Source organism: Phoenix dactylifera, chromosome 9 (assembly GCF_051530095.1).
Source record: "Phoenix dactylifera cultivar Ajwa chromosome 9, Ajwa_hap1_PhDact_Kaust_v1.1, whole genome shotgun sequence".
NCBI classification, from domain to species: domain Eukaryota; kingdom Viridiplantae; phylum Streptophyta; class Magnoliopsida; order Arecales; family Arecaceae; genus Phoenix; species Phoenix dactylifera.
The window spans coordinates 28,870,274-28,893,119 of NC_143198.1; the positions used below are offsets into that span (position 1 = coordinate 28,870,274).

The 22,846-nt window shown below is 39.2% G+C and overlaps 2 protein-coding genes across 2 annotated transcripts; both read right to left on the bottom strand.

The window, feature by feature from the left end:
- Nucleotides 1-3,568: 3,568 nt before the first annotated feature.
- LOC103711188 (uncharacterized) lies at nt 3,569-7,883 on the bottom strand. Its single transcript, XM_008797242.6, has 3 exons — nt 7,763-7,883; nt 7,140-7,328; nt 3,569-4,000 (listed from the first exon to the last, which is right to left on the bottom strand). The coding sequence occupies exons 2-3, from the start codon at nt 7,319-7,321 to the stop codon at nt 3,814-3,816; spliced, it is 369 nt and encodes a 122-aa protein (XP_008795464.1). The 5' UTR covers nt 7,322-7,328; nt 7,763-7,883; the 3' UTR covers nt 3,569-3,813.
- Nucleotides 7,884-11,159: 3,276 nt separating this feature from the next.
- Nucleotides 11,160-21,102, bottom strand: LOC103711189 (uncharacterized). The gene is made up of 7 exons (XM_008797243.6): nt 20,665-21,102; nt 19,578-19,699; nt 19,264-19,449; nt 19,069-19,164; nt 18,910-18,981; nt 17,550-17,666; nt 11,160-12,602 (listed from the first exon to the last, which is right to left on the bottom strand). The coding sequence occupies exons 1-7, from the start codon at nt 20,996-20,998 to the stop codon at nt 11,382-11,384; spliced, it is 2,148 nt and encodes a 715-aa protein (XP_008795465.3). The 5' UTR covers nt 20,999-21,102; the 3' UTR covers nt 11,160-11,381.
- Between the last annotated feature and the right edge of the window lie 1,744 nt (nt 21,103-22,846).

Sequence of the window (22,846 nt, forward strand, 5' to 3'; positions counted from 1 at the left end):
ATCTTGATTTATGAATATAAAGCCACCTTAATGGTGGGGGGTTTGGCATAGACCCCTACCAGTTTATTAATTTCAATCAAAATGGTACATGAAGGGAGGTTTGGACCTTGGTCTGACCTCTAGATTCTAGAATACAATAAGAAACTAAGAAAGGGCCGAGGTTTGGACCTTGGTCTGACCTCCAGAATACAATAAAAATGTACAATTATAAAAAATTAAGAAATCTTACTAATCATCAGTGATTCAGTGAATCAGTATTCACTCTTCAGTCTTCAGTCTTCAGTAGTGTTTGTATCATCATCATCAGAGGATGTTGTATTATGTCCACCTTTATCTTGAAGTCTTGCCTCAGCATCCAGCCAATCCTTGAAGCAGAGAAGCATCTCCACCGTTTCGCCCGTCATCCTACTTCTCTTTTCGTCAAGAACACGCCGACCTGCACTAAAAGCGGATTCCGATGCTACCGTGGACATCGGCACAGCTAAAATATCGCGTGCAATTGCAGACATAACAGGATATTGATTTCTAACACTCTTCCACCAAGATAATACATCTAGATTCTCTATTTGATTTTCATCATATGCAGACTGAAGATCATTTCGTAAATAAAATTCTAGTTCACTACTTAAAGATGAAGAAGATGAAGAGGAACTTGAAGCATGTGTGTGTCTTCTCTGTGCAATGAATGAAAAAATAGATGACGAACGAGAACTACTAAAAGGAGGAATAGAGGTTTGTATTTGTGTTCTAGATCCACGAATTTTTTCATCATATATAGCATAAATATCATAAAGAAGTTGTCTTACCTCATCTTTAGCAGATTCAGCATCTTGATTCATATTTTCAGCGTATGCATCAAGTAAAATTAGCACGCCATTTAATTTAACTCTAGGATCAAATACAGCAGCTAAGTTATGCATAGGACATATCCTGTCCCAATACTCATTCCATTTAGATTCCATTAGGTGAATAATAGGCATTAAAACATCATCATATCTATGTTCTGCAAATTTTTGACTAATTATATATGCTTGTTGTAAAAATGAACATGAAGTAGGGTAATAAATACCAGAAAGAACATTGGTAGCATTATAAAAACTAAGCAAAAAATCTTCCAAAATTTTTCCTTTATTCCAATCAGTTTCAGTCAATGTAAATCCTAATCCACGATCATTAATATATGCACTTAATAAATTTTTATATGGGTATGCATCATGTATCATGCTATATGTGGAGTTCCAACGAGTAATTACATCAAGTTTAAATTTTTTAAAACGTTTACCATGATTTATGCATAATTCCTTAAATTCTTGAAGTCTTGATCTAGAAGCATGAGTAAAAGAAACTGCATTTCTAATTTTTGAAATCACATCTTGAATCATGCCCATGCCAGCTTGAACAGAAAGATTTAAGATATGACATGCACATCTAATATGCAGTAAATTTCCATCTAATATGGGATGCAATGAGTCTCTTAATAATACCACAGCAGAATTATTATTAGATGCATTATCAAAAGTAATAGACATAATTTTATCATTAATATTATATGAACATGCAGTTTGATAAATTATATTTGAAATTTGTTGCCCAGAATGTGGAAAATCAAAAGCACGAAAAGCAAGAATACGTTTATTTAATTGCCAATCATTATCAATATAATGAGCAGTAATGGCAATAAAAGAATTACTACCTACAGATGCTGACCAAATATCAGAAGTTAATGAAATTTTTACATTTAAAGTAGAAAGTGTTTCAATTAAATTTTGTTTCATTGCTAAAAAATTGGTCATAGCTACTCTTCTAAATGTACGCCTACTAGTTCTTTTGTAAGCAGGTTGTAGGTTTAATTGAACATATTCTTCAAAATTAAAAGATTCACATAAACTAAAAGGTAATTCATCCTTAACTATCCATTTTACAAGTGCTTTTCTTTGATTTTCATGATTATATGCAAAATTACCTACAAGTAATCCCCGTTGTATATTAAGGCTACTTTGAGTTTGAGCATGAGAATCATGCATCCTATGACTCTCTTGATGTCTTTTTAAATGCCCTGTTCCCCCACTACTACTACAACTATAAAGTTTGGCACATTTTTTACATTTAGCTTTCCAGACTCCCTCAACCATAACTCTATCAAATTCATTCCATACAGTACTAGTCCTCTTACGAGAAGAGGTTTGACCTTCACTCGGTTCACCAGTTCTAGAGGAACTAGGAACAGGGGGTTGGGGATTAGTTTCTTCCCCCTCAGAAACAGGAATGCCAAACTGACTTTCCTCAAAAGATGACATATCTATGATTAATTCAAAAAATAAAAACTAACCGCAAGGAGGAATTGAGTAGAGGGTCGGAGGGCAGAGGCAGCGCCGAGATTCCGAACTTCCTCTTGTGCTCTCAACAGAAGCGACCTTCTCTTCTCAACAGGAACCTCCTCTTGTGTAGCACTTGAACAAACTAAAAATTAAATTGCTAGAAGAGCACTTTAGAAGAGAAATAATAGCAGTAGAGAAGGAGAGAATGAGAGGTTTGGTGTGGTGAGAATGAGGGAGGAATGGGCTATTTATAGAAGCCCAAAAAAATTTTTTCCCAAAATACCCCTCAATTCAGCCGTTATAGGACTGTTGGGAGGGCAAAACCGTCTTTTTCCCGAAAATAGCCGTTGGAAACGGCTATTTTCTTCCCCCCTCTCCAGACGGGCCGTGCCAGGCACGGCCCGTCTGGAGCCGTTACGGGCCGTGCCAGGCACGGCCCGTTTGGAGACGTTGCGGGCCGTGCCTGGCACGGCCCGTTACCGCCCGTTACGGGCCGTGCCTGGCACGGCCCGTGCCGTGCCGTGCCAGGCCCGGCCCACCAATAGAGGGGCCGGAGGCCGGGCCGGGCTTGCCTTCCGTGCCTCACGGGCCGTGCCAGGCACGGCCCGCTTCATAAGCGGGCCGTGCCAGGCACGGCCCGTTTAGAGTTTTGGCCCGGGGGGCCTGGGCCGGGCCGGCACGGCCCGTTGCCCAACTCTATTCCTGAGGTCCAAGCAGAGACTGTTGATGTGCAACATGGCTTCAGTCCCCCCTTCTGGATTTTTACCTTTCCAGTATGCACTGTGATCGTCTTTTTCTCCTCTGAACTCAAGTTCCTCGAGCAACCAGACGCATTAGATTAAGACGGTTCAAATGATACTGTTAGAAAAACTGCCTTCACAGAAAATGTGCAATTTTTAGCATCTTGACATCAGAACAGCAACATATACAAGCGAAAGCAATCAGAGTACATATATCTGGCACCCCACCTGCAAAATTTAAATTCATATGTCCAATAAAACAACACACAAACGCTTAGCCTGCTTGATTCTTGGAGTAGCAAAAACACGAAGGAATCATTATTCACCATCAGGATACTGACAGGCATCTGCATATACTAACAAACATGCTGTAGATGCCTGTAATTTCACCCCTAATTTCAATAAGGGGCGGATGTCATAAATGAGGGTTAATTATTGCTGGGATGTAAGCTGAAGGATCTGAATTGTTGGAAAATAACAACGCCAAGCAATGACTTCATGACCCATGAATACCATTAACCTAATAAAATATAGATTTTCAATGAAAAAGACCAGTATGGTGCGATAAGTCTGATTGATGTGACACCAAGAATACAAACAAGGCTGCAAATTATTAAGGTGACGATGCTTGTCTTGCCGACCACCAGCTTCAAAAATTTATGGGTAGACAAAATTTTGCAAGTAAAATGAGGTCAGAAAATCACCCCAATGACATTAAACTCGAAACAGGGAAAACTGGAAGCAAGCCTGCTTTCTCAGACATAGTAACCAGTGAAAGTGAACCCCCTTCCCACAATCTCACCAACACAGAACCATGCGTACAACTCAAGTCCAAACAGAGCTGCAACGCCAGCATCCTCAACCCTGAGCTCATTCCTGTTTCTCCATATGTGCTTCACACCATTAAGCTCTTCCCAGAATGCCTCGTAACGGCCTGGAATGCTGTAAGATAAAACACTCAGTGCGCAGAGTTCAAAATTTTCTTCACCCTAAACCAATTTCCTTGCATACTCAACATTAGATAATCGAACAGTTGACAAGGTAATGTTTTATCGATCTTTGGGGGATTGTTAATGCTGATTTATAGTTCAGACAAATAATGGAGTGCTAAAACAGAGCAGAGGCATTTAGAGAATTGAAGTTGGCTGTATAACACTGGCAATCATTACAATACACTGTTGAGTAGTTACTTGCATCATATCTTCAATATGACTAGCGGCACTTCCACAGTATTCTCATAAAGAAACTGATAATAAAAGAACAAAACAGCTGTGCAAAATATGTCAAATATGATATTTACTAATAATGGATAAGTCATTCTGAAATAAAGAACAAAGGGATTTGATCAAAAGAAGAAAGAAAAGGGTTCATAGCTAGGTATAAAGATAGATCAACCTTTCTTTCACCTGAATTATCACATTTCACTGTGGATTTCGCATCAAAGTAGATCAAATATATCATCTAACTTGCATGAAGAGATGGATGAAGTTACTTCCTACCATTTTCTCTTTATGTAGGTCATTTAATAGGTTGCCAGTTTCTTTTATCCTTTCTTCTATTTATATTTTTGAAGTTTGTGGCCTTCCCATTTCTTTGAATGATACAATATGACGATCATTATTAGCAGTTGTGAAATCTGCTATTGAATACAACCATTTTTCATTTATATATTTTTGAACCTGCAAGACCATCAATATCAGGTTGCTAGAAACTCAAATCTTAAATTCATCCGAAATAATGTGATATATAGCCATCCCAAAATTTGATTTATTAATAGGTCATTCCATAACAATCCATAATGGGATTGTTAGATCATAGGATCACCACTACCTATGAAAAGCCACCGGATGTAGGTTGCCCTTGCTTCTCATGTTCTCTAAAATTCTTTTAAATTCCTTATTGAGGTTTTGAGGGAAGGACCCAGCCCAAAAGTGATAAAACACCACCCACTTGACAAACACACATCCCTATCAAGCAAATGCCAATTTTTTTTAGAACATAACATGTCAATGAGTAAAAAAATTATGTGCATATAAACCTAATGTCAATAAATGTATACCTACAACATAACTAAACATTCAGCAAAAATATGAATGATGTTCACTAAGCATGCGAAACCAAAATTTTGAATTGAATCTGGAAATTGGATGATACAAAATTGAACATTCATTATCTCCAAATCCTATACAATAATGCCATGATAGTCAGGAAATGACTGACAGTGATATCAAGGGTATGATAAACCTATTCTAAACAGTGCCGAGATAGTCATGCACTATCAGATCTAATTGAGAAAAGAAATTTGATTTTGCAAAAGATGATATGAACAGTCATCAGTAAATTGTCTTGGCCAACTTTTAACAGCAACGGTTAAGTGCTGTGCATTTATGCTAGCATGTCTCTTGCCACATACAAGTAGCAACTACTTAAACGGTCAAAAGAATTTTCCCAGGTAAAAACAGCAAAAATGATGAGAACAGCGCTCGAAGAAAAAGAATATATGAACAATCTAAAATAAGCCAGAACCCATAATTCAACAACAAAAATTTTTTGATCAACAGGAAAACACATGTAGATGCAGGCACGTATATAAACCTATATGTTTATCTCAATGCTGCATCTTAACAAACAAGCCTAATCCCATTATAAACTACAAATCAAAGTATGATCCATCAAAGTTCAAGAAAAATTTACTGTTCCCTCTTAAACTGAAGTAATGCAAGCACGTATATAAATCTCAACATTGGACCTTAACCAACAAGCCTGATCTCATTATGAACTACAGATCAAGGTATGATCCAACTAAATTAGAGAAAAATTTACAAATGGCTCTTAAACTGAAGCTCATGCTTGACAAATTTGTATGGAATTAAAAGTAAAGTTAAGTTTGGGTAGGAGCCATGAAACCCAAAAAACCAATTCACAAGTACTAGGAGTTAATTGGTTATGTAGTTTACTCAAGCAACAATGGAACAAACTCCAAAAGCTCCTATAGACAAGAGGGCAAAAATTTGACAAGACAAACTCCATCAAAAGCCAAGCGACAAACATATCATGTAAGCATGAGCTTTTCCCAGCAAAATCCATTCAGCAGTATCGCTTAGTGACTGACATTTCTCAAATAAATTAACAATGTGACTATACGAAAACCTCAAAGATTTGCATGTTTGTAACTGTTTAACGAACTCATTTTCCACATCAAACATCTCAAATATGTGATAACCACGAATTCTTTTAGGTTAATATCTAAGTCTACAAACAAGACTTGAAAAAACATCGAATATATGAGTTCAGATCGAGGCCTTCAAACACCTATGTCAAGCTGTCTATGAAATGGATTAGGATAAAACCTACATCAAGATTCTCCATCTCAATATCGAACCCCATACAGATACCATTTTGGTACGACGTCGGTATACCCAACATAAGGTTCGGCGTACCGAGACTAGGTACACCTCTTATATCAGTTCAGTACTGGTACAATATGATATGCACAGTACAGGGTGTACGTAAAAGTACGGTGAACCTTGACTTGCACAGTCATAATAAAAATTGAAACAAAGGTAAAGAAGGTTAGATTGCATCAAAAAGCCCATGTTCGCAACTTTTTACCTGCAAAAGAACTAGGACAGAAAAGAAAAAGGAAAAATGAGAATACACATATAAGGACATGAAGGAGTGTCCGTGCAATTCATCTCTCATCACTCAATTTGTCATCATTTCTCAGAAACGATGAGTTTCAGCAAAACTTGTTCCCGAGCAAAAGAAAACGACACCATACGCTGAAATTATAAGCAAAAGCACAAAGAAAAGAGAAAATGAACATTAAGTAAATTAACATGGGCAAGTCACTACGACCTAAAGATCTAAATCAGAAAAACACAGTAAGAAACAAGAAAGGACCCTGTCTGAGCATAGAATACTTAAACGATAGAAGCACATTGCATGTATCAGAAAAGCTAAGCTTCAATCTCTATTTATGTAATTTTCTGCTTAGGTTCAGTAAGCAAGATCGGACCAACAAGATATATATTATCAAATCAATAATTTGCGCCTCAGAGAAGTTAAATCTCGTTAATACCTTGCAAGACGTGTGTAAAAGAGCTGTTTTGACAGCTCTTGGCATTTCTCAATGGTGGGTGGATCCACAACGTATTTCTTGTTCTTCTCCATTAGCTCTTTATAGTAGGCGCTTCCATGCTTTGCCACAAATTCTGAGGCTTGAACAGCCTTGGACCGAAGCTGGTGCAGTTTAGATGCCATCCACTTCCTAAATAACACGTCAACAACAACCAAAAACAAAAGAGGGAAGTCCTTCCATTAATCAATCATCCCAAGAACGCCATCAAAGGAAAAGAACACAACGGTAAAACAAATCCCCAATGTTCCCCTAAAAATAAACTGAGAAACTCCCGTCAAATTCTTCACAGATCTATACCACTCAAAACGCGAAGCCAATACCACAATCTGGAACTTACGAAATCTATAATCTAACTGAAAACGTGATTTAAAGTCAGAAATCACAAGAAAAACCCTAACATGTAGGAGAAAACCCTGTTATTAAGAGGGGAAAGAACGGATCAGCAAGTGCCCACAAAACCCTAGATTGTCGGAGATGATCGGGAAAAAGAACAACGGAAGGAAGGATTCGGAAGCGAATCAAGAGCATTTAGATCCTGAGCTCTGAGAGAATGAAGAAATTACCTCTTTCAGGGTCGCGACAGAGATGGAAAATAGGAAGAGGGGGGGCTCCGAGACGAGCGAGCGAGCGAGGGAGAGTGGTTAAAGAATGCTGGGGTTTCTCGGCTTATATCCTCGGTCCTCAAAGGGTAATTCTGTAATTGTGTTCATGCTCGGTGGAGCACGCACAGTGGTTTGTTGGAGAAGTGCAATTTCAGTAGTTTTAAACAACTTTTAAAAAATATATACAGATATAAAAATAAGTTCAAATTATTGATATTTTTAAATATTTTAAGCAAAGAAGTTTACAAAAAAATTATAAAAAAATAAAATAAAATTATTTATTTTTTAAAAAAAGATTCAATTTTTTAAATAATTAATTATTAAAATATAGAATAATATAATATATTTGAAATGATTATATTCTGAATAAGTATTTGTATAATAGGAGTCAATATTGTTACCAAGCCAAAGTGGCAAATTTGTATTTTTTTAAAAAAAATCTCTTTGTTTATAGGTTTTTTTGACCAGATATTGATAATATCAATATGACCGAATAGGATGCAACTATCCAAATCAATCCGCACCAAACATAGGAATAAATTTAGTTAGAGAATATCCAACCTATCTTCACCCTAAGTAGAGGGCCTTTGGGAGGAGATCTAAATCCATCAGTAGTGTGAAATTTCTCATTTTAAGAACTTGTGGGAATATCATAAAGCGGGGCTTGCTGGGTGGTCAGATCCTCTTGTTTAGCAATCCAAAAATTTTGGATTCAACTTTAAGTGATGAATCTCCAAAAATTCAGGCATCTTCAAGAATTCAAACTTAGATAATTACACGCAAATAGATATCTTGCTCTCTTTAAAAACCTTTTGAGGACGCCCAAGAGAAAACCGGACCCTTGTTTATATACTACAGGAATCTTACTCCTGAATCCTGATATTGTAATTATGCTACACGTATCTCAGGCTTTTGGGCTAAGATTGTGCAGTAATCATGCCTCAGCCTGGCTCAATTTCAGCCATTAACTCAACCTCATTGTCCAGTTATGGATCCACCAAAGGCAAAACTGAGTATGGACCCAAACTTCTCAGAACAGCCTAAGGTATGATGACTAAGATGTGATAATTTTATCACCCTGATGGATAATTATCATTGATTTAGTCTATTAAGGAATTTCGTATTGGGAACTAGGCAACCGTTGCTAGCCAAGTGCTAGATTCTTAGATGAAATATTTTAGGCACTCTCTAAAATATGTGGCAGCAATTGACTATTTACGCCGTGGAAGGCAAGCTAATATAGGCACTAAGGTACAATTTCTTCATTGTCTACTCTATCTTAATAATGTATATTGCAAACAAAACACTTTAGACAAAGTAAGTTGCAATAAATTTTGGCTCGGTAACGAATTTGATTCCCAATTCCTCTTTCTTTTTTTTATTGCTTGGTCTGAATAATATAAGTTATAACAACTCAGGACTTCACCCAAAAAATCTAACCGAAAGGTATTATTTGGATTTCTTGGTTCTGTATAAGAACCCAAAATCTATCCAGTGTATAGCCAATATGAGACTAAATACATGCCTCCAAGATCCTCACATACTTCCTCTATTTAAGTCTTAGCGTCTTCACTATGTTAAGAATCCAAATTCATACAAATTTATTTGCAAGTATCATAAATCCAATCACAAATATCACGATCGACTTTAATCGATTCATACTGCAGTGTCCTTTAATCCACATAGGTTATGGGCTGGGTTTGCTCTAAAATTATTTGAAACAACCCAGGATCTTATCCAAAAAAGATTAGACACAAAGTATTATTTAGGTTTCTTGGTTCTGCATAAATATGCAAGTTCTATCCGATGCATGGCAAATGTGGGACTAAAAACACGTCTAGATGGATCCTCACGAATATATTACCAAGCTCATCCCTGTCAAGGCAATCCTACATCTTGATGAGCAGGTAGATTACTACAGCCTATCTAGCTCAAGTCAGGAGGTTTTAGGGAGTGCTTCTGCATTTTGCTGTGAGGACAGCTAGTGCAGGCAGGAGTTAGCAGGATAATTCACAATAAGCTACACGGCCAGAGATTTCTTTGAGCAATATATCCAATCAATAAGTCACCAGAGGCCACTATATCACACTTCCTAGATTTTTATTTGTATAGTTTGGCATGTAAAATTTTACCGCCAATGAGATCAGGTGACATAGTGCGTGAAAAGAATTACATCGTCAGCACAGGTGATGCCAATTGCATCCATTAATACCGTAGAATCAACAACCCATCAGGCCACGTTCGCGCCAGGGCCGTTTCCCCCTGCACAAGTTAACCAACTAAAACGTTGAAAGCAAAAACTTCCACAAAGTCAAACAATCATTCAGGTATTTATTTAAAAAAACTTGGGTATGATTTTTTTAAAACTTCCACATTTCATCTTTTAAGAATCCCTTGTTGCCTTAAAAAGATAGAATCACATAAATCCTTCCAAAAATCTGAAATTTACATTCACTTCCATCATTCTTGTCTTGGTCCTAAGTTTCACCACTGAATATTATACTGAATTCCTAACATACAAAAAACACAAATTCCTACCTACATGTGTACGCTTCTGTCTGCCCTTTTCTGAGGTGTAAATAACCAAAAAGCACATGATTGAGGAGCCGATCCAAGGGATAAAATTGCCAGATAGCCTCGTACCATTCTCTTAAGAGATAACTAGGAATATAAGCACTTAAAAGAAACATTCGCAAAACAATATGAATTTTCTGATTTTTCTTAATATCTAATCCTCCTAAGAGTATTTTCTTAAAACAATCGCAGCATAGAAATGAGAAAGCAATTGCTTCGATCACAAAAGACCATCTAAAACCAGTTTGCACTCCCAGAAGCCGAGGCAGAAAATAGGACAAATCTGGATCCCTTTTATCAAACAGCTGTTAGGATGCAGAGACAACTGAAAAACAACATAAATTGGATTCAAGTACATGCATGGCACCGACGCTGCTGCTTATTTGAGCCAATGGCATTCAAATATCTTCAAAATAAGTAAGAGCACAAAAAATAATTTTGCCGAACATATTTGAACAATCCAAGTCACAGCATGCACAGAATTTACTGTTTAAAGCAATACTCCAGCCTTCAAATGCCTCGACAATGTCAACCACCTTGGAGACTTGAGGCAACCATCAGTGGCTGCTATAGTATAAAGTCGAACTCAAGTTGATTCACGCGAATGAACTCCAAAGAGACAAGTGCAAACATCTATGATATGTAATCAGCTTAAGTGCAATCCAGCATGCAGTTTTAACACAAAAGCACATTAAATGCAATACAGGATCAACTATGATATGTAATCAGCTAAAGTGCAATCCAGCATGCAGTTTTAACACAAAAGCACATCAAATGCAATACAGGATCAACTAGTTGTTTGAATAAAACTACCACCAGTTTTAAACAACTTAAAGGCACTTTTGGCATTGTCATTTTGGAGGGGAAAAAAACTTCAAGAAGATGAAATCTTCGCAAATTAACAATAACAGAAACTGAAGTCTTCCGAAATTCAGGCCACTAAGAAGCAGTAGAAACTATTAAGATGAAAACACTACATAAAGACTTTGCTACATGATATCAACGATCAACTCGGAGGAGAGGCTTTTGCTACCCCACTCGGAACAGCCTGTGTCACAGCAGGAGCATCATAAGAACCATGCGCAGCACCAGATTGCTCTGAATACCCACCAACATTGCCACCATAAGAATCAGTGTATTGCTGCTGCTGCTGGGCATAGCCTGGCTGGCCTGGTGGTGGCATACTGCCATATACCTGCTGCTGCCCATATCCAGGCTGAGGACCTACAGACCCATATGCCGATTGTGCTGGTGGTGGCTGCCCATGGGAGTAAACTGATTGAACTGGAGCAGGCTGAATATAAGCAGTTTGAGTGGTCTGTGGCTGCTGGGCTTGACCATAAACTGGCTGGGTAGGTTGTTTCTGGGATTGAGGAGACTGCTCATAGCCAGGCTGGGGAAATTGCATGGCCTGCCCATATCCAGCCTGAGTAGGGGGTTGGCTCCCATACCCTGACTGTGAAGTTGGGGGCACACCGTATCCAGGCTGTGCAGTCCCCTGTGTAGGATAGGCTGGAGATGTTGTGCTTAGTGGTTGACTAGCGTACCCTTGTTGGGGACCAGTAGGCTGAACTGGTGGAGCCTGTTGAGATGAGGGCACTTGAGTAGGCCCACCTTGAGCTCCATAAGTGGAGGCAGATCCATCTTGACTTGGGTTAGTGGGTGGTGCATATGTTGGCGTGGATCCATAACCTTGCTGATGATCATAGCCAGCTGGGGGATTTGACTGTGGCTGAGAGTATCCTGGCTGCGATGCAGGAGCCTGATAGCCACCAGAATAGTTGTCTGGCCCATAACCTTGCTGTTGGCCAACAGTGGTCTGGGAGTACATTGTGCTCCCATATGACCCTTGTGAGCTGTATCTAGGTGGCTGGCCATAATTGTAAGTGGTATTGTCTGCTGGAGCAGCAGGTTGCTGCTGCTGTGGCTGTTGCTGTTGGTTGTAGTAATCATATCCACTTCCTGGCGTGGTCTGCTGAGTTGGAGGATTTGATGACTGATCCCAGCCAGAAGAAAATCCACTAGATGTGGGAGGGTAGCCTCCGTAAGGAGGTTGGGACATGTTATATTGAGGAGGCTGCCCAGAATATGCACCAGGTTGCATGTAGCCATAACCAGGTTGCTGCATTGGGGGTGCTCCAGGTGGACCCCAGCTCATAGGAGGCTGGGGCGGATGGTAACCTTGCTGAGAATATCCTCCAGCTATCTGTGGATTCCTGACTCGATTCTGCACAAAAATGTCTTTCTTAAACTTGCAAAATCCTTTTCAATGCAAGCAAAGAAGAGAAAAACATAACGTATACTTGAACAAAGCAATTAAAGAGTGGTCATGCTAGAAAGAATTCAACAATTCAAAAACACATTCTAATGCAGGACCCAGGTATCACAAATATGCAGATTTAAAAAAAAATTAACACCAACGTACCACACTGGAGGAAACTGTATCAAGCTAGATCAGCAGATGTCCATCCTCTCCACATTCCAAAACAAATTTGAATGATAGAGAAGTCGCAAAAGCTAGAAATGTTCTCAAACAAAATCCATATATTGAAACAGGCAACAAACGTTCTATAATTGACATGGATAACTGATATTAAATACGGTACTAGTGTTGCATTTTCCACAGTCAGCAGAAAGGGCCACAGTTGTACCAGAATTGATGATTAAGTGCATAAAAAACTTAAAAAAAACTATACTACTGAAAAATCAGCTGAGTTGCGGCCTGACTAGATGACATTGTTTCCCCTTACCATTATAAGGAGGGGCCACCAAAAAAAATTTGACAAAAGCACATTACAGTGAGAGAGAAATCACGATGACAGTTGAGATGAATAAAGAATAAGGCAAAAAATGTCCCCATCATCAACAGCTACCAATTGATAAAACAAACAAACCTTTTTCTTAAAACATCCTTAAAAAAGGCCAACCAGAAAAAATAAAAATGATACAAAACGGACAATGCCAACCATATAGAAGGTGGAAACAGATGTCTAATTAATAGCTTGACCCTCATGAAAAGAAAACAGATGCAAGAATTATCCTGACTATAGAGTCGTTCCAAAGGTAGATCAGAAGAATTTTATATAAGATGTTAAAATAACATTATTACATAAAAGCATATGCTTTATGAGTATATCAATAAACAGTGATATAAAGCTCAAGCTTGGGTAATTTGAGTATTCAATTTAAGATTGCAACGGTGGCATACATAAGCCAGTTACTAAAGGCATAAAGAAATTCATAAGCCCTCAAGATGAAGAGTACAATTAAACAATCAATTGAATGGATAAGATCCCATCCTACATGAGAAAGCAAACAAGAAATATTCCCAGCTAAGAAAAAGAATCTGACAAGATTAAAATGTAGATGGCAGCAACCTAAAAATATTAAAGTTCAGTAGTCAGTTTCATCAAATATATAGGATGGTCAATTTGCTGCAGTTGCATGCCACAATCCAGTAACCATTCTTATTGACAAACGACAATACTATGGAATTGATCAAGGTCTGCAGAACCATCCCGAACCGTCTGGTTCGGAGTGTCCCGAGCCGTACCGGCGGCAGACTGGGATGGTTCCACCATTGAAACTGAGATGCCTCGCTGGAGGGGAAGAAGAAGAGGAAAAGAAGGGGGCAAGGGACGAAGAGGGATAAGGAGAGGAAGGAATAGAAGCCAGCCGGAATTGGCTGGCGGAGGTCGGGGAGCCTCCGCGCAGAGGAGGGGGAGGTCAGGGAGACGCAGGGGCGGGGCTCCGCCTCCTTCGCACGGAGGCTCCCCAGCCAGCCTCTCTCTTCCCTCCTCTCTGTCTCCCTCCCTCCCCCGCTATCTCTCTCCCTTTTCCCCTCTCGTTCTTCCTCTCCTCCACTGTAGAAGATGTGCCGGTACGAGCCCGACACAACACAGTGTGGGCCCGTATCGACTCGTCCCGTCGGACAACCGATACGGTGCCTGGTATCGATTCCGCCATCCTTGGAATTGATGCTTTTTTAGTGGAAGCATTACAAGCCAATAAAAAAAGGTACTCCATATTGTCTTTTGATGCCTATGATGCTCACTGCTTAAGTGGTGCAAAAAGACATTAACAAGAAGAAACTAAATAAACATTAATATACACAGAGGCATTATTATGATGGCAAAGCATCAATGTATTGATCAGAAATAGAAACACAAGACAGTTACAGGATTCGACAGGAGCATTACTAAGGAATGCGCTAGCATTTCTAACAGAAGAAACTATAAATGCTATACAAAATGCAAAGACCACCAACACAGAAAGATATAAGACAACAAAAAAGTGGATAACAAAGAAAGGTCTCAGCAGTCTATATGCTCAGATATAAATAGCATTCTAGATATTGAAGATTAACAAAAATAACTATAGGAAGCACTCTAATGAAGAATAGAATAGGAAAGGCAAGACAGCAGAGATAAATTAAACAATAAATAATAGAATGGTTATGACCAACAAGTAACAACTTTGCACAATGTATTAAACCGGAATTATACCCCATTGCTCCTGCCAAAGTCAACTATCAGAAGGCTTAGATATCAGAACATATAGTTGACTGTAAGACAATATTAGAGTACAATTTTGTTGCACATGAAATAATATCCTTTCAATACTGAGACAACATAGATGGTGCAACTAAAAAAACAAAAAGTACACAAATAATCAGCTTTAGAGCAGTTTGAAATTAATGATCAAGGAATTTGAAATAGAGAATTTAGATTTGTACTTGCAGTGGAGGATCATCATGATGAAGGGATACACTCAGGTTAGAACAGTTATAACATTCACATAAGTCAAAGAACTGCAAGGTTCTTATATCAAATACTTCAGCCTAGCTGAGCAAGTTATAACAGTTTCTCTTTGCAGACCAACATAACAAGGTACAGGGTACTCAAACTACAGACTATGAAATTGAATGCAAAAAAATAAATAAACCTCAATGTCTGTTTTGTTAGAAGTAAAGCAATCCCAGCAACATTTCTATTTTACTCAATATCTCCTTCAAGAGATCAATCATTATCAATTCTGGAGAGGAGGTTCAAGACCATACCAGTGCCAAGCAAGAAAAGCCATGAAAAGACTGATTATGGGTTGCCTATACCCCTGCACCATGCTGGGGTCACCAGCCCAATGCTAATCCTACAATGATTCCCAAGAACAATAAGCTCAAAAATTATTACAAAAAATCAGTACTCATCCATTGATTTCATCATTCATCTTTCCAAAAGGTGCAGATATAAGGTTGCCTAAGACATTTAACCTGGAAGTGCCAATAGAACTCCAGCACAATATCCTGGAAGGCATGAGATTCACAAAATAGAAATGCTCTAGAGACAAAAAAAGGCACGTTGCTATAACAAATAGATTAAACAGATACTTCCAATGATAAATTCCAGGTTACTTTATAGATAGTTTTAAATGCTAATTCCCAGCCATGTAGCAAGAACAGCAACAAACTGCATATCTACTACAAAATGAAGCATTCTATCAAAAAAACACATATTTGACATCCCATAATTCTGACATATATTTACATTGAGAGCAAGTTAGCTATCATGAAAGATAGAAATCTAAACAAGGAAAATGTTGTGATTGAAGATTTTAATGAAGAAATTGTCTGCTTAGGCAACGGATCCTTCTCCACGCTCCTCCTGAGATCTAATTATAAAATATCACATTTAAGCAATAATGACTGTCCAACTAATAAATTAACAAATTTCATCAATAGTCCTCAGGTTATTAACTTAATAAGCCTAATACGAGTAACTTGAGCAGAACTATTAAATCCATCTAGTACATTGTATGGAAACCTAGCATATATACATCAGCTTGGTCTCCTGAACATTTTATAAAAGCCAAGATTGAAAACAAGAATCAATACACTAGTTTGCTCCATTTAAGAGATCTGGGAACTATGTTTCCCCTTATCAGGTCCCCTCATCCACTCCATCTAAGACCAGCAATTTCTATACCCCCTTATGTTACTCCTAGATACCTCCAATTTACTCAAAACTTTAACAATACTCTTCATAATTTTACCACCCATAAACCATCAGAACATCACTTTTGCTCCTCCAGATAAATTTTGCTTCCAATTAAAACCAACAATTTTGCTTCGCATAAAAAGCAGAACTACCATTGGCGATCAATCTGAACGCTTAAACTGTGAACGGTAACTCTACAAATTCTTGTTTCCTTGTAGGATGCAGATGTAATCCTCTCAATCTCCACGAAAAGGGCAACTCTTCTATTACAAGCGAGTTGTACATGATACAATATAAATTAATAAACAAGACCAAGGATATAACAGTACAGCTACAATGATCAGGATTTTCCTTCAATATCCAGCAAACTCTTAAATGTAAATATCAACTTCACAATCAGGAGAATCTTCACTTTAGTGAAGCAAACATTTCAAAAGGTGTTATCAATCTCAATCAGTGTAATCATATACCTATAAAACCCTCATACCATACAAAGTGCAGAAGATACTTACCAGACGATTGCGAACTGAAGACAATCAAAGATTAAAAATTATCAGAAGCAGAGTAGAACAAGTTACTAGTACAACTTGACACGATAGTACATATTCAGACAAGAGAAAGCTCATGAAACTTGGACTTAACTCCAGTCAAAAGTATAACACAATGCATTTGAAGAAACAACCAAACAAAACAAAGATGAAAAAGATTACATATAAAGGCATGCATGTATATGTATAGTATATGATTATATGTAATTGTGCACACATAAATCGTGGATGAATAGTTGATCGATACTCCAAATTAGACAAACAAATTAATATCAGAAGAAATCAATATAAGTGGTCATTTCAGTTCATGTTTCCCTGTTATTATGATTTTGCCGAACTGGGTACCAGAAAGAAAGAAATATGACAGATAATTTCCTTGATATATTTGAATAAAATGGCCCAAAGCCTGCATGCAACATTCAATTCTTTTTATGATGCTTGTTCCCAGCATCTATTAAGCAATGCAGATCTAAAGGGACCAAATCTGGACGAAAGCCCCATATCTCTGATAGTAACAGTATATCCGAGAAATCAAGCATTCACAATCCTTTATATGAGAGCTCAAGAAACACAACATGCAGATAGTGAGCTAATGTGTAAACTAACAGCCCAACAAGTGGCCTTTGTACATACCTCACTAATGACTTCATTGACTAATTGTTTAGCAGACTCAATTTGTTCCTTTGTGCCATCTATCTGTACCGTTCTTTCTGTCGATGTATCACCTGGAGGAAGATGCAAAGGTATCACCTAAAATGAAACAGGCAAATGGTCATTGTTCAGTATCTAAACATAATGGCAGAACAACAGGAAACATTAAAAAATATATGTATACCAAAGTCTATGTCTAGGCATCAATGATCTATAAAGAAAAGGAAATAAACACAAGGATAGAAAAGATTTATTGCCTAAGAAAAGTTGGATAATGACTAATTCATGCAAAGAGCATATAGTAGATTATTTTTAAAAAAAAAAGAAATCTCAAAAAAGTAAATATATTACCAAAACATGGCAAATAAACTTGAATCCAGAAAACTAGAAAGAACTATAATGGCAACAATATTAAAAAATAGCAGATTAAGAGATCACTTGAAGTTCTATGGAGCTCAGAATTGAAAATATTCTGAACAAGTAGTTTATCATATGCACCTTAACAATGAATAAGCATGAAGATGATACTGAAATGATGTTCAAACTATCACATGTTATTAATCCAATCCAATAAGCTATTACAGTAGCACTGAATGCCAGATGCTCTTTTATGTCGAATACATGGAAAAATGGCAGCAAAATGAAAAGGAGAATCAAGTGCTTGCTTCCTTCCAAAGAAATCAAAGAACTAACGAATGCATTAAGCTATCCCAGAACCCAGAGTGTAGAAGCAGGCATTACAGTACTCCTTAAATCTTGTGCCATATCTTTAAAGTGCAAGAGCTCACTGCCACAACTGAGGACTATGCAATACTCATATATAGGATTACTGAACGAGGCTTTTATCTCTGCCAGGATCTCAGTTTGCATTGGTATCAGCACTGATATGATATATTGATAATATCAATCCTTATCATATCAGCCAATATAAACTAATAAATCCAAAGTCATAGGCAAATACAATGTCAATAATGGGGAACCACATACACTACCACAGTCGCATGTAACCCATTCCCTTAAACTACTAATCTCAAAAAATCAATTTTTACTAATTCTGGATATACCATATTGGCCTAGAGTTAGATACCTCAGTTCAAAAATGTAGGCCAACATCTCAGAAAGTCTCAGATCTTTCCAAATTTCCAACTATCCATCCCGACCAAGATCAACCGAGATCTCAGTTCACCTCAATGTCGATCACCCACCAGGATGACCATTGAATCAGCTTTTCAAAATCATGTTAACAAAGGAGGCCCAAAGTTTGATTAATTCTATCATCACATTACATTATAATGCAATCATGTATGGATAATAATAAAACTTTAAAGGAAAAGAAAAGGACCTGGATACGAGCTCCAGTCTTCGCTTGCATGTTTTTTATTGTTTCACCACCTTTACCAATGACCAGACCAACCTGGAATAAGCTCATTTATTAAAGCCTGTAAAAAAATAAGAGAATAAAAAATTGCCAAAAATCAGTGCATATCAAAAATTAGGTCACCTTGTTGTTTGGAACTTGCATTACAAATTGCTCTGCACCAACTTGTCCACCACTAAATTTTCGAGCAGCAACAATGCCAGAACCCCCAGAATCAGCCTGCACCAGAAGTCATGTCTTGGAAACGTGAATAACCATGCATCTAAAATAGGCCACACAATGCATCAACAATTAAACCAAGAAACCCGTATGTAATACCTCCGCAAGCACATCCTTAATCAACTGATCAGCCTTGCTGATTTGCTCAGGAGTACCCATAAGCTCCACCGTTCTAGTTAGCGAATTAGGATCAGCATCTGCATCTCTAGTAACTTGAATTTTGGCACCTGACTGTAGCTGAAGATACCTAATCGTCTCTCCACCTTTACCAATGATGACACCAACCTGAGAAGGGAACAAGAAGCCATTGTCCATGCATGTGCAGTAATTGCAGAATATTCAGTAAACAAACAACAAAATTTCACATCACACTAAGGAGACAAGCAATATATTCAGCAGGAAATAATGAGTACCCTTCCATTAGGAATTTCAATCTTCTTGCTTGAACCTTGATAGCCATACATGGAATATGGGAGAGGGGCGGACACACCACCTTGTAACGCCATTTGCTGACCAAGGGGCTTCTGCAAATGGTCTGATACATGAAGACAAAAAAATGGAACCACGGAGTCAGAAAACTTAAATAGATTGAACGCTTGAGCAAGTTGTGCTAAAGAATATGACAGAAGCAAATCATTCTACTCATTAGCATCTTGACATATAATGTTTGTTTGCATTATACAACTCCTGCTTCATATTCAAAGGAGAGTTCAAAATGTTCTAGATTGGTAGTTGGAAAACCTAGCAAGTTCTTGCTACCCAAATAAAAAGGTCCTTAAATATATGGATTATGGAAAATAAGAAGTCATTCGTCACTTTCTTCTGCTTATAAGGAACTTGGAATTTGGATCTTAGACACAAAACATATCTACTATCTCAATCAAACGGCAATGGTAATTGGTACATCGGCTTCCTTAATATGTTCTTCTGGTAATGGAACCAAAGCATCACCACAAAAAGAAAAAGGCAAGCCCATAACAAAGCGAAGGCTATTACACCATCAATACAGAAAGCAAAAAACGCAAGCCCCCCTGAGCAAAAGAAAAATCAATTGCCGAAACATAACAACATGACCCTACAACCAATCAAGCAATAAATGTATCAACCACCAGTAGTAAACTGACCACTAGACAGATCCCAAAATTGATAGATTAGAAGCATTTCTAGTTGCAAACCCACTAAATCAAGATGCCAAATAAGATATCAGCAAACATGTTTCGACCCTGTGCAATCAACCAACTCAAATCAACATCAGTCATAGAGCAAAGCACCCAGAAGATCAAGAAAATAAAACTGAAAAAATCCATAGCCGGAGCCTGCAGCAGTCCAGAGTTTAAACACATGATCAACAAAACAATATACAATACCTTAGATAAACCCTAAAAATCGAAGGCACTCGCAAAAAATCAACCCTAAGATTACGCAAAACCTTCGACGAAACCAGAAAACCTCCCAATCCGAAGGCAAGATCGCCAAATAAAACAGCAAGAAAGAACTCACCAGAGCTAAACCCTTTATCGGCCGAATCATCCGCGCCGCCACCGCCGTTTTCGACCTTAGGGCGCTTCGCCTCGGCATCGCTGAAAAGCCGCGCCGCGATCTCTTGCGCCCGTTGCTTGGCGAGCTGGATCCCGTCGGCAGGCGGCGGGACGTTGTTGTATGGCGGAGGAGGCGCGCCCCCGGCAGAGTGGCCATCCGGCGACGCGATCGGTGCCGAGAACCCCGTCGGCCGCCGTGCCAGCGGCTGGGCGACCGGCGACGGCGGAGATCCGGCAGCGTCATCAAACTTTCGCTTGTTGTCGAGGCGAGAAGAGAACTGGAGCTCTTCCGCCATTGGAGCGTTCGGAGCTCGGAGATCAAAAGACGAAAGAGGGGAAAACGGGTGGCGGTGGAGAGGAGATGCTCGAAAAACCCTAGCCTCGGCTATTTGTAGTGGAATTATATATATACGAACTCATCAATGACTCGGGAAAAGGACTCGGGAAGAAACCTTGATTCGGTGGGGCCCACAAAAGGGTGAGTTGTAGTTTGACGATGGGCGCACAATCTGGTGAACTTAAGTTCCGCTCTCCGTGTCGAGGTCATCCGGGGCGATTCCACTTTCCATGGTCTCTCCTGTCTGTGGGCTGCTTCAAATGAACCGTACGATTGATGAGAGCGATGATGATTGGAGTGATGATAGCCGTCGGATGAGTGCGATTCTGCGTACGAGGGCTTGGTTTTTTTTTTTTTTTTTTTTTGGCACATTGGCAGGTCACACGGGTGTGGAACTTGCCCAAAAACTGCCAGCATAATAAAATAAACTGCAAAGAAGACGGGACAAAAATATAGTCCATCTAGATGAAGTCACCAGCATGATGAGCAGCTCGGCATACTTAGGAGACCCGATGAGAGATGCATTCATCTAGCCCGACCTACCTTATTTGGACAATTAAGCTTGGCTATTGGTTCTAATATAGGCTGAGAAGGATTTAAGATAAATGAGTCGACTATCCGGCATATGTGTTGTATTATTTATCGAAGGGAAATGTTTTAGGGCACGGCTAAAGGATTTTATTGGGCTTGCATGATATCAAGATAGTAACTTTCTAGAATCCACATGTAATGCATATGCTTGAGAAGATAGGAGGAAAAAAATTACAAATACTTATATACAAAAGAGAATAAATCGATGTACTATATGGAAGTATAGACAAATATAGTATTTTCGGTGGAATACATGATTTAATCAATTCGCTGTGTTGGGGGAAAAACCCCAAGTCATACATCCACGGAGGCGCTCGGCCAAAGAGCGCCGACCGGAAAGCTGCTCGGCCAAGGAGTGCCGACCAGAGAACTGCTCGGTCAGAGAGTGTCGACCAGAGAACTGCTCGGCCAAGGGATGCCGACCAGAGAGAGCGCCAAGAAGAGGCGCCCAGCCAAAATAATCAAAGTAGGGATGCTCGGCCAAGGGATGCAGACCAGGGGGCAAAAAGCGCCGAATAGAGGCGCTCTGCTAGAAGGTGCTCGCCTAAAGAGCGCCGACCAGGAGTACTCAAAGCGGCCCCGCCACAGGGCGCCCCATTGGGCGACCAGCTCGGCTCGGCACCCCTGCCGAGCCGATGCCTTAATGTTTAACCTCCGCCTAAAGTCCAAGTGACTTGACAACTCTTACAGCTTGTAACCTGCCGTTATCTCCAAGCCATCAAGGCATAAGATCTTCGCAGGCATTCGCCACGACCTGCCATTAATGCACGAGACTCCCTCAAGTCTCCGATGCACTCAGTCATTTAATGAACACGGCCCAAGACGATCTCCGGATCACTGAACCATCAGAGCGTATGGCTCTACCTGACCGCCGGTTCATTCGGTAATAAATGCACTTACCATCCACGGACCCCAGGCCCACCACGGCCGGCGGTTCAACAACTCCAACAGGTCCGATCGACCGTGACAACTCCCTGGTTCCGGTCTGATCCGGTCCCGTTCTCCACTACGCCATTAATGGGCTAAATCGTGCCCAATTATCACAGAACAGGACAAACCTCCTGTCACCTCCCAGGTAACCAAATCCTTTTATAAAAGGAAGCCTGGGGGGGAAGAGGGAACGGACTCTGGGGGGGACTCTCAGGACTCTCGAGACTGGACTCTGAGAAACCCCTAACAAAAACTCGGAAGCATAGACACAATTGATGACATCATC

What these genes read in the sequence shown, in the direction of transcription:
- LOC103711188 (XM_008797242.6), bottom strand. Translation starts at nt 7,321, where the DNA reads ATGGCATCTAAACTGCACCAGCTTCGGTCCAAGGCTGTTCAAGCCTCA. An exon ending in TTTTACACACGTCTTGCAAG is followed by an intron (nt 4,001 to 7,139) that starts GTATTAACGAGA and finishes TTTATCTTACAG; the next exon opens with CATTCCAGGCCGTTACGAGG.
- LOC103711189 (XM_008797243.6), bottom strand. Translation starts at nt 20,998, where the DNA reads ATGGCGGAAGAGCTCCAGTTCTCTTCTCGCCTCGACAACAAGCGAAAG. An exon ending in TGCAAGTTCCAAACAACAAG is followed by an intron (nt 18,982 to 19,068) that starts GTGACCTAATTT and finishes AGCTTATTCCAG; the next exon opens with GTTGGTCTGGTCATTGGTAA. An exon ending in AGACTGGAGCTCGTATCCAG is followed by an intron (nt 17,667 to 18,909) that starts GTCCTTTTCTTT and finishes GTTTCATTTTAG; the next exon opens with GTGATACCTTTGCATCTTCC.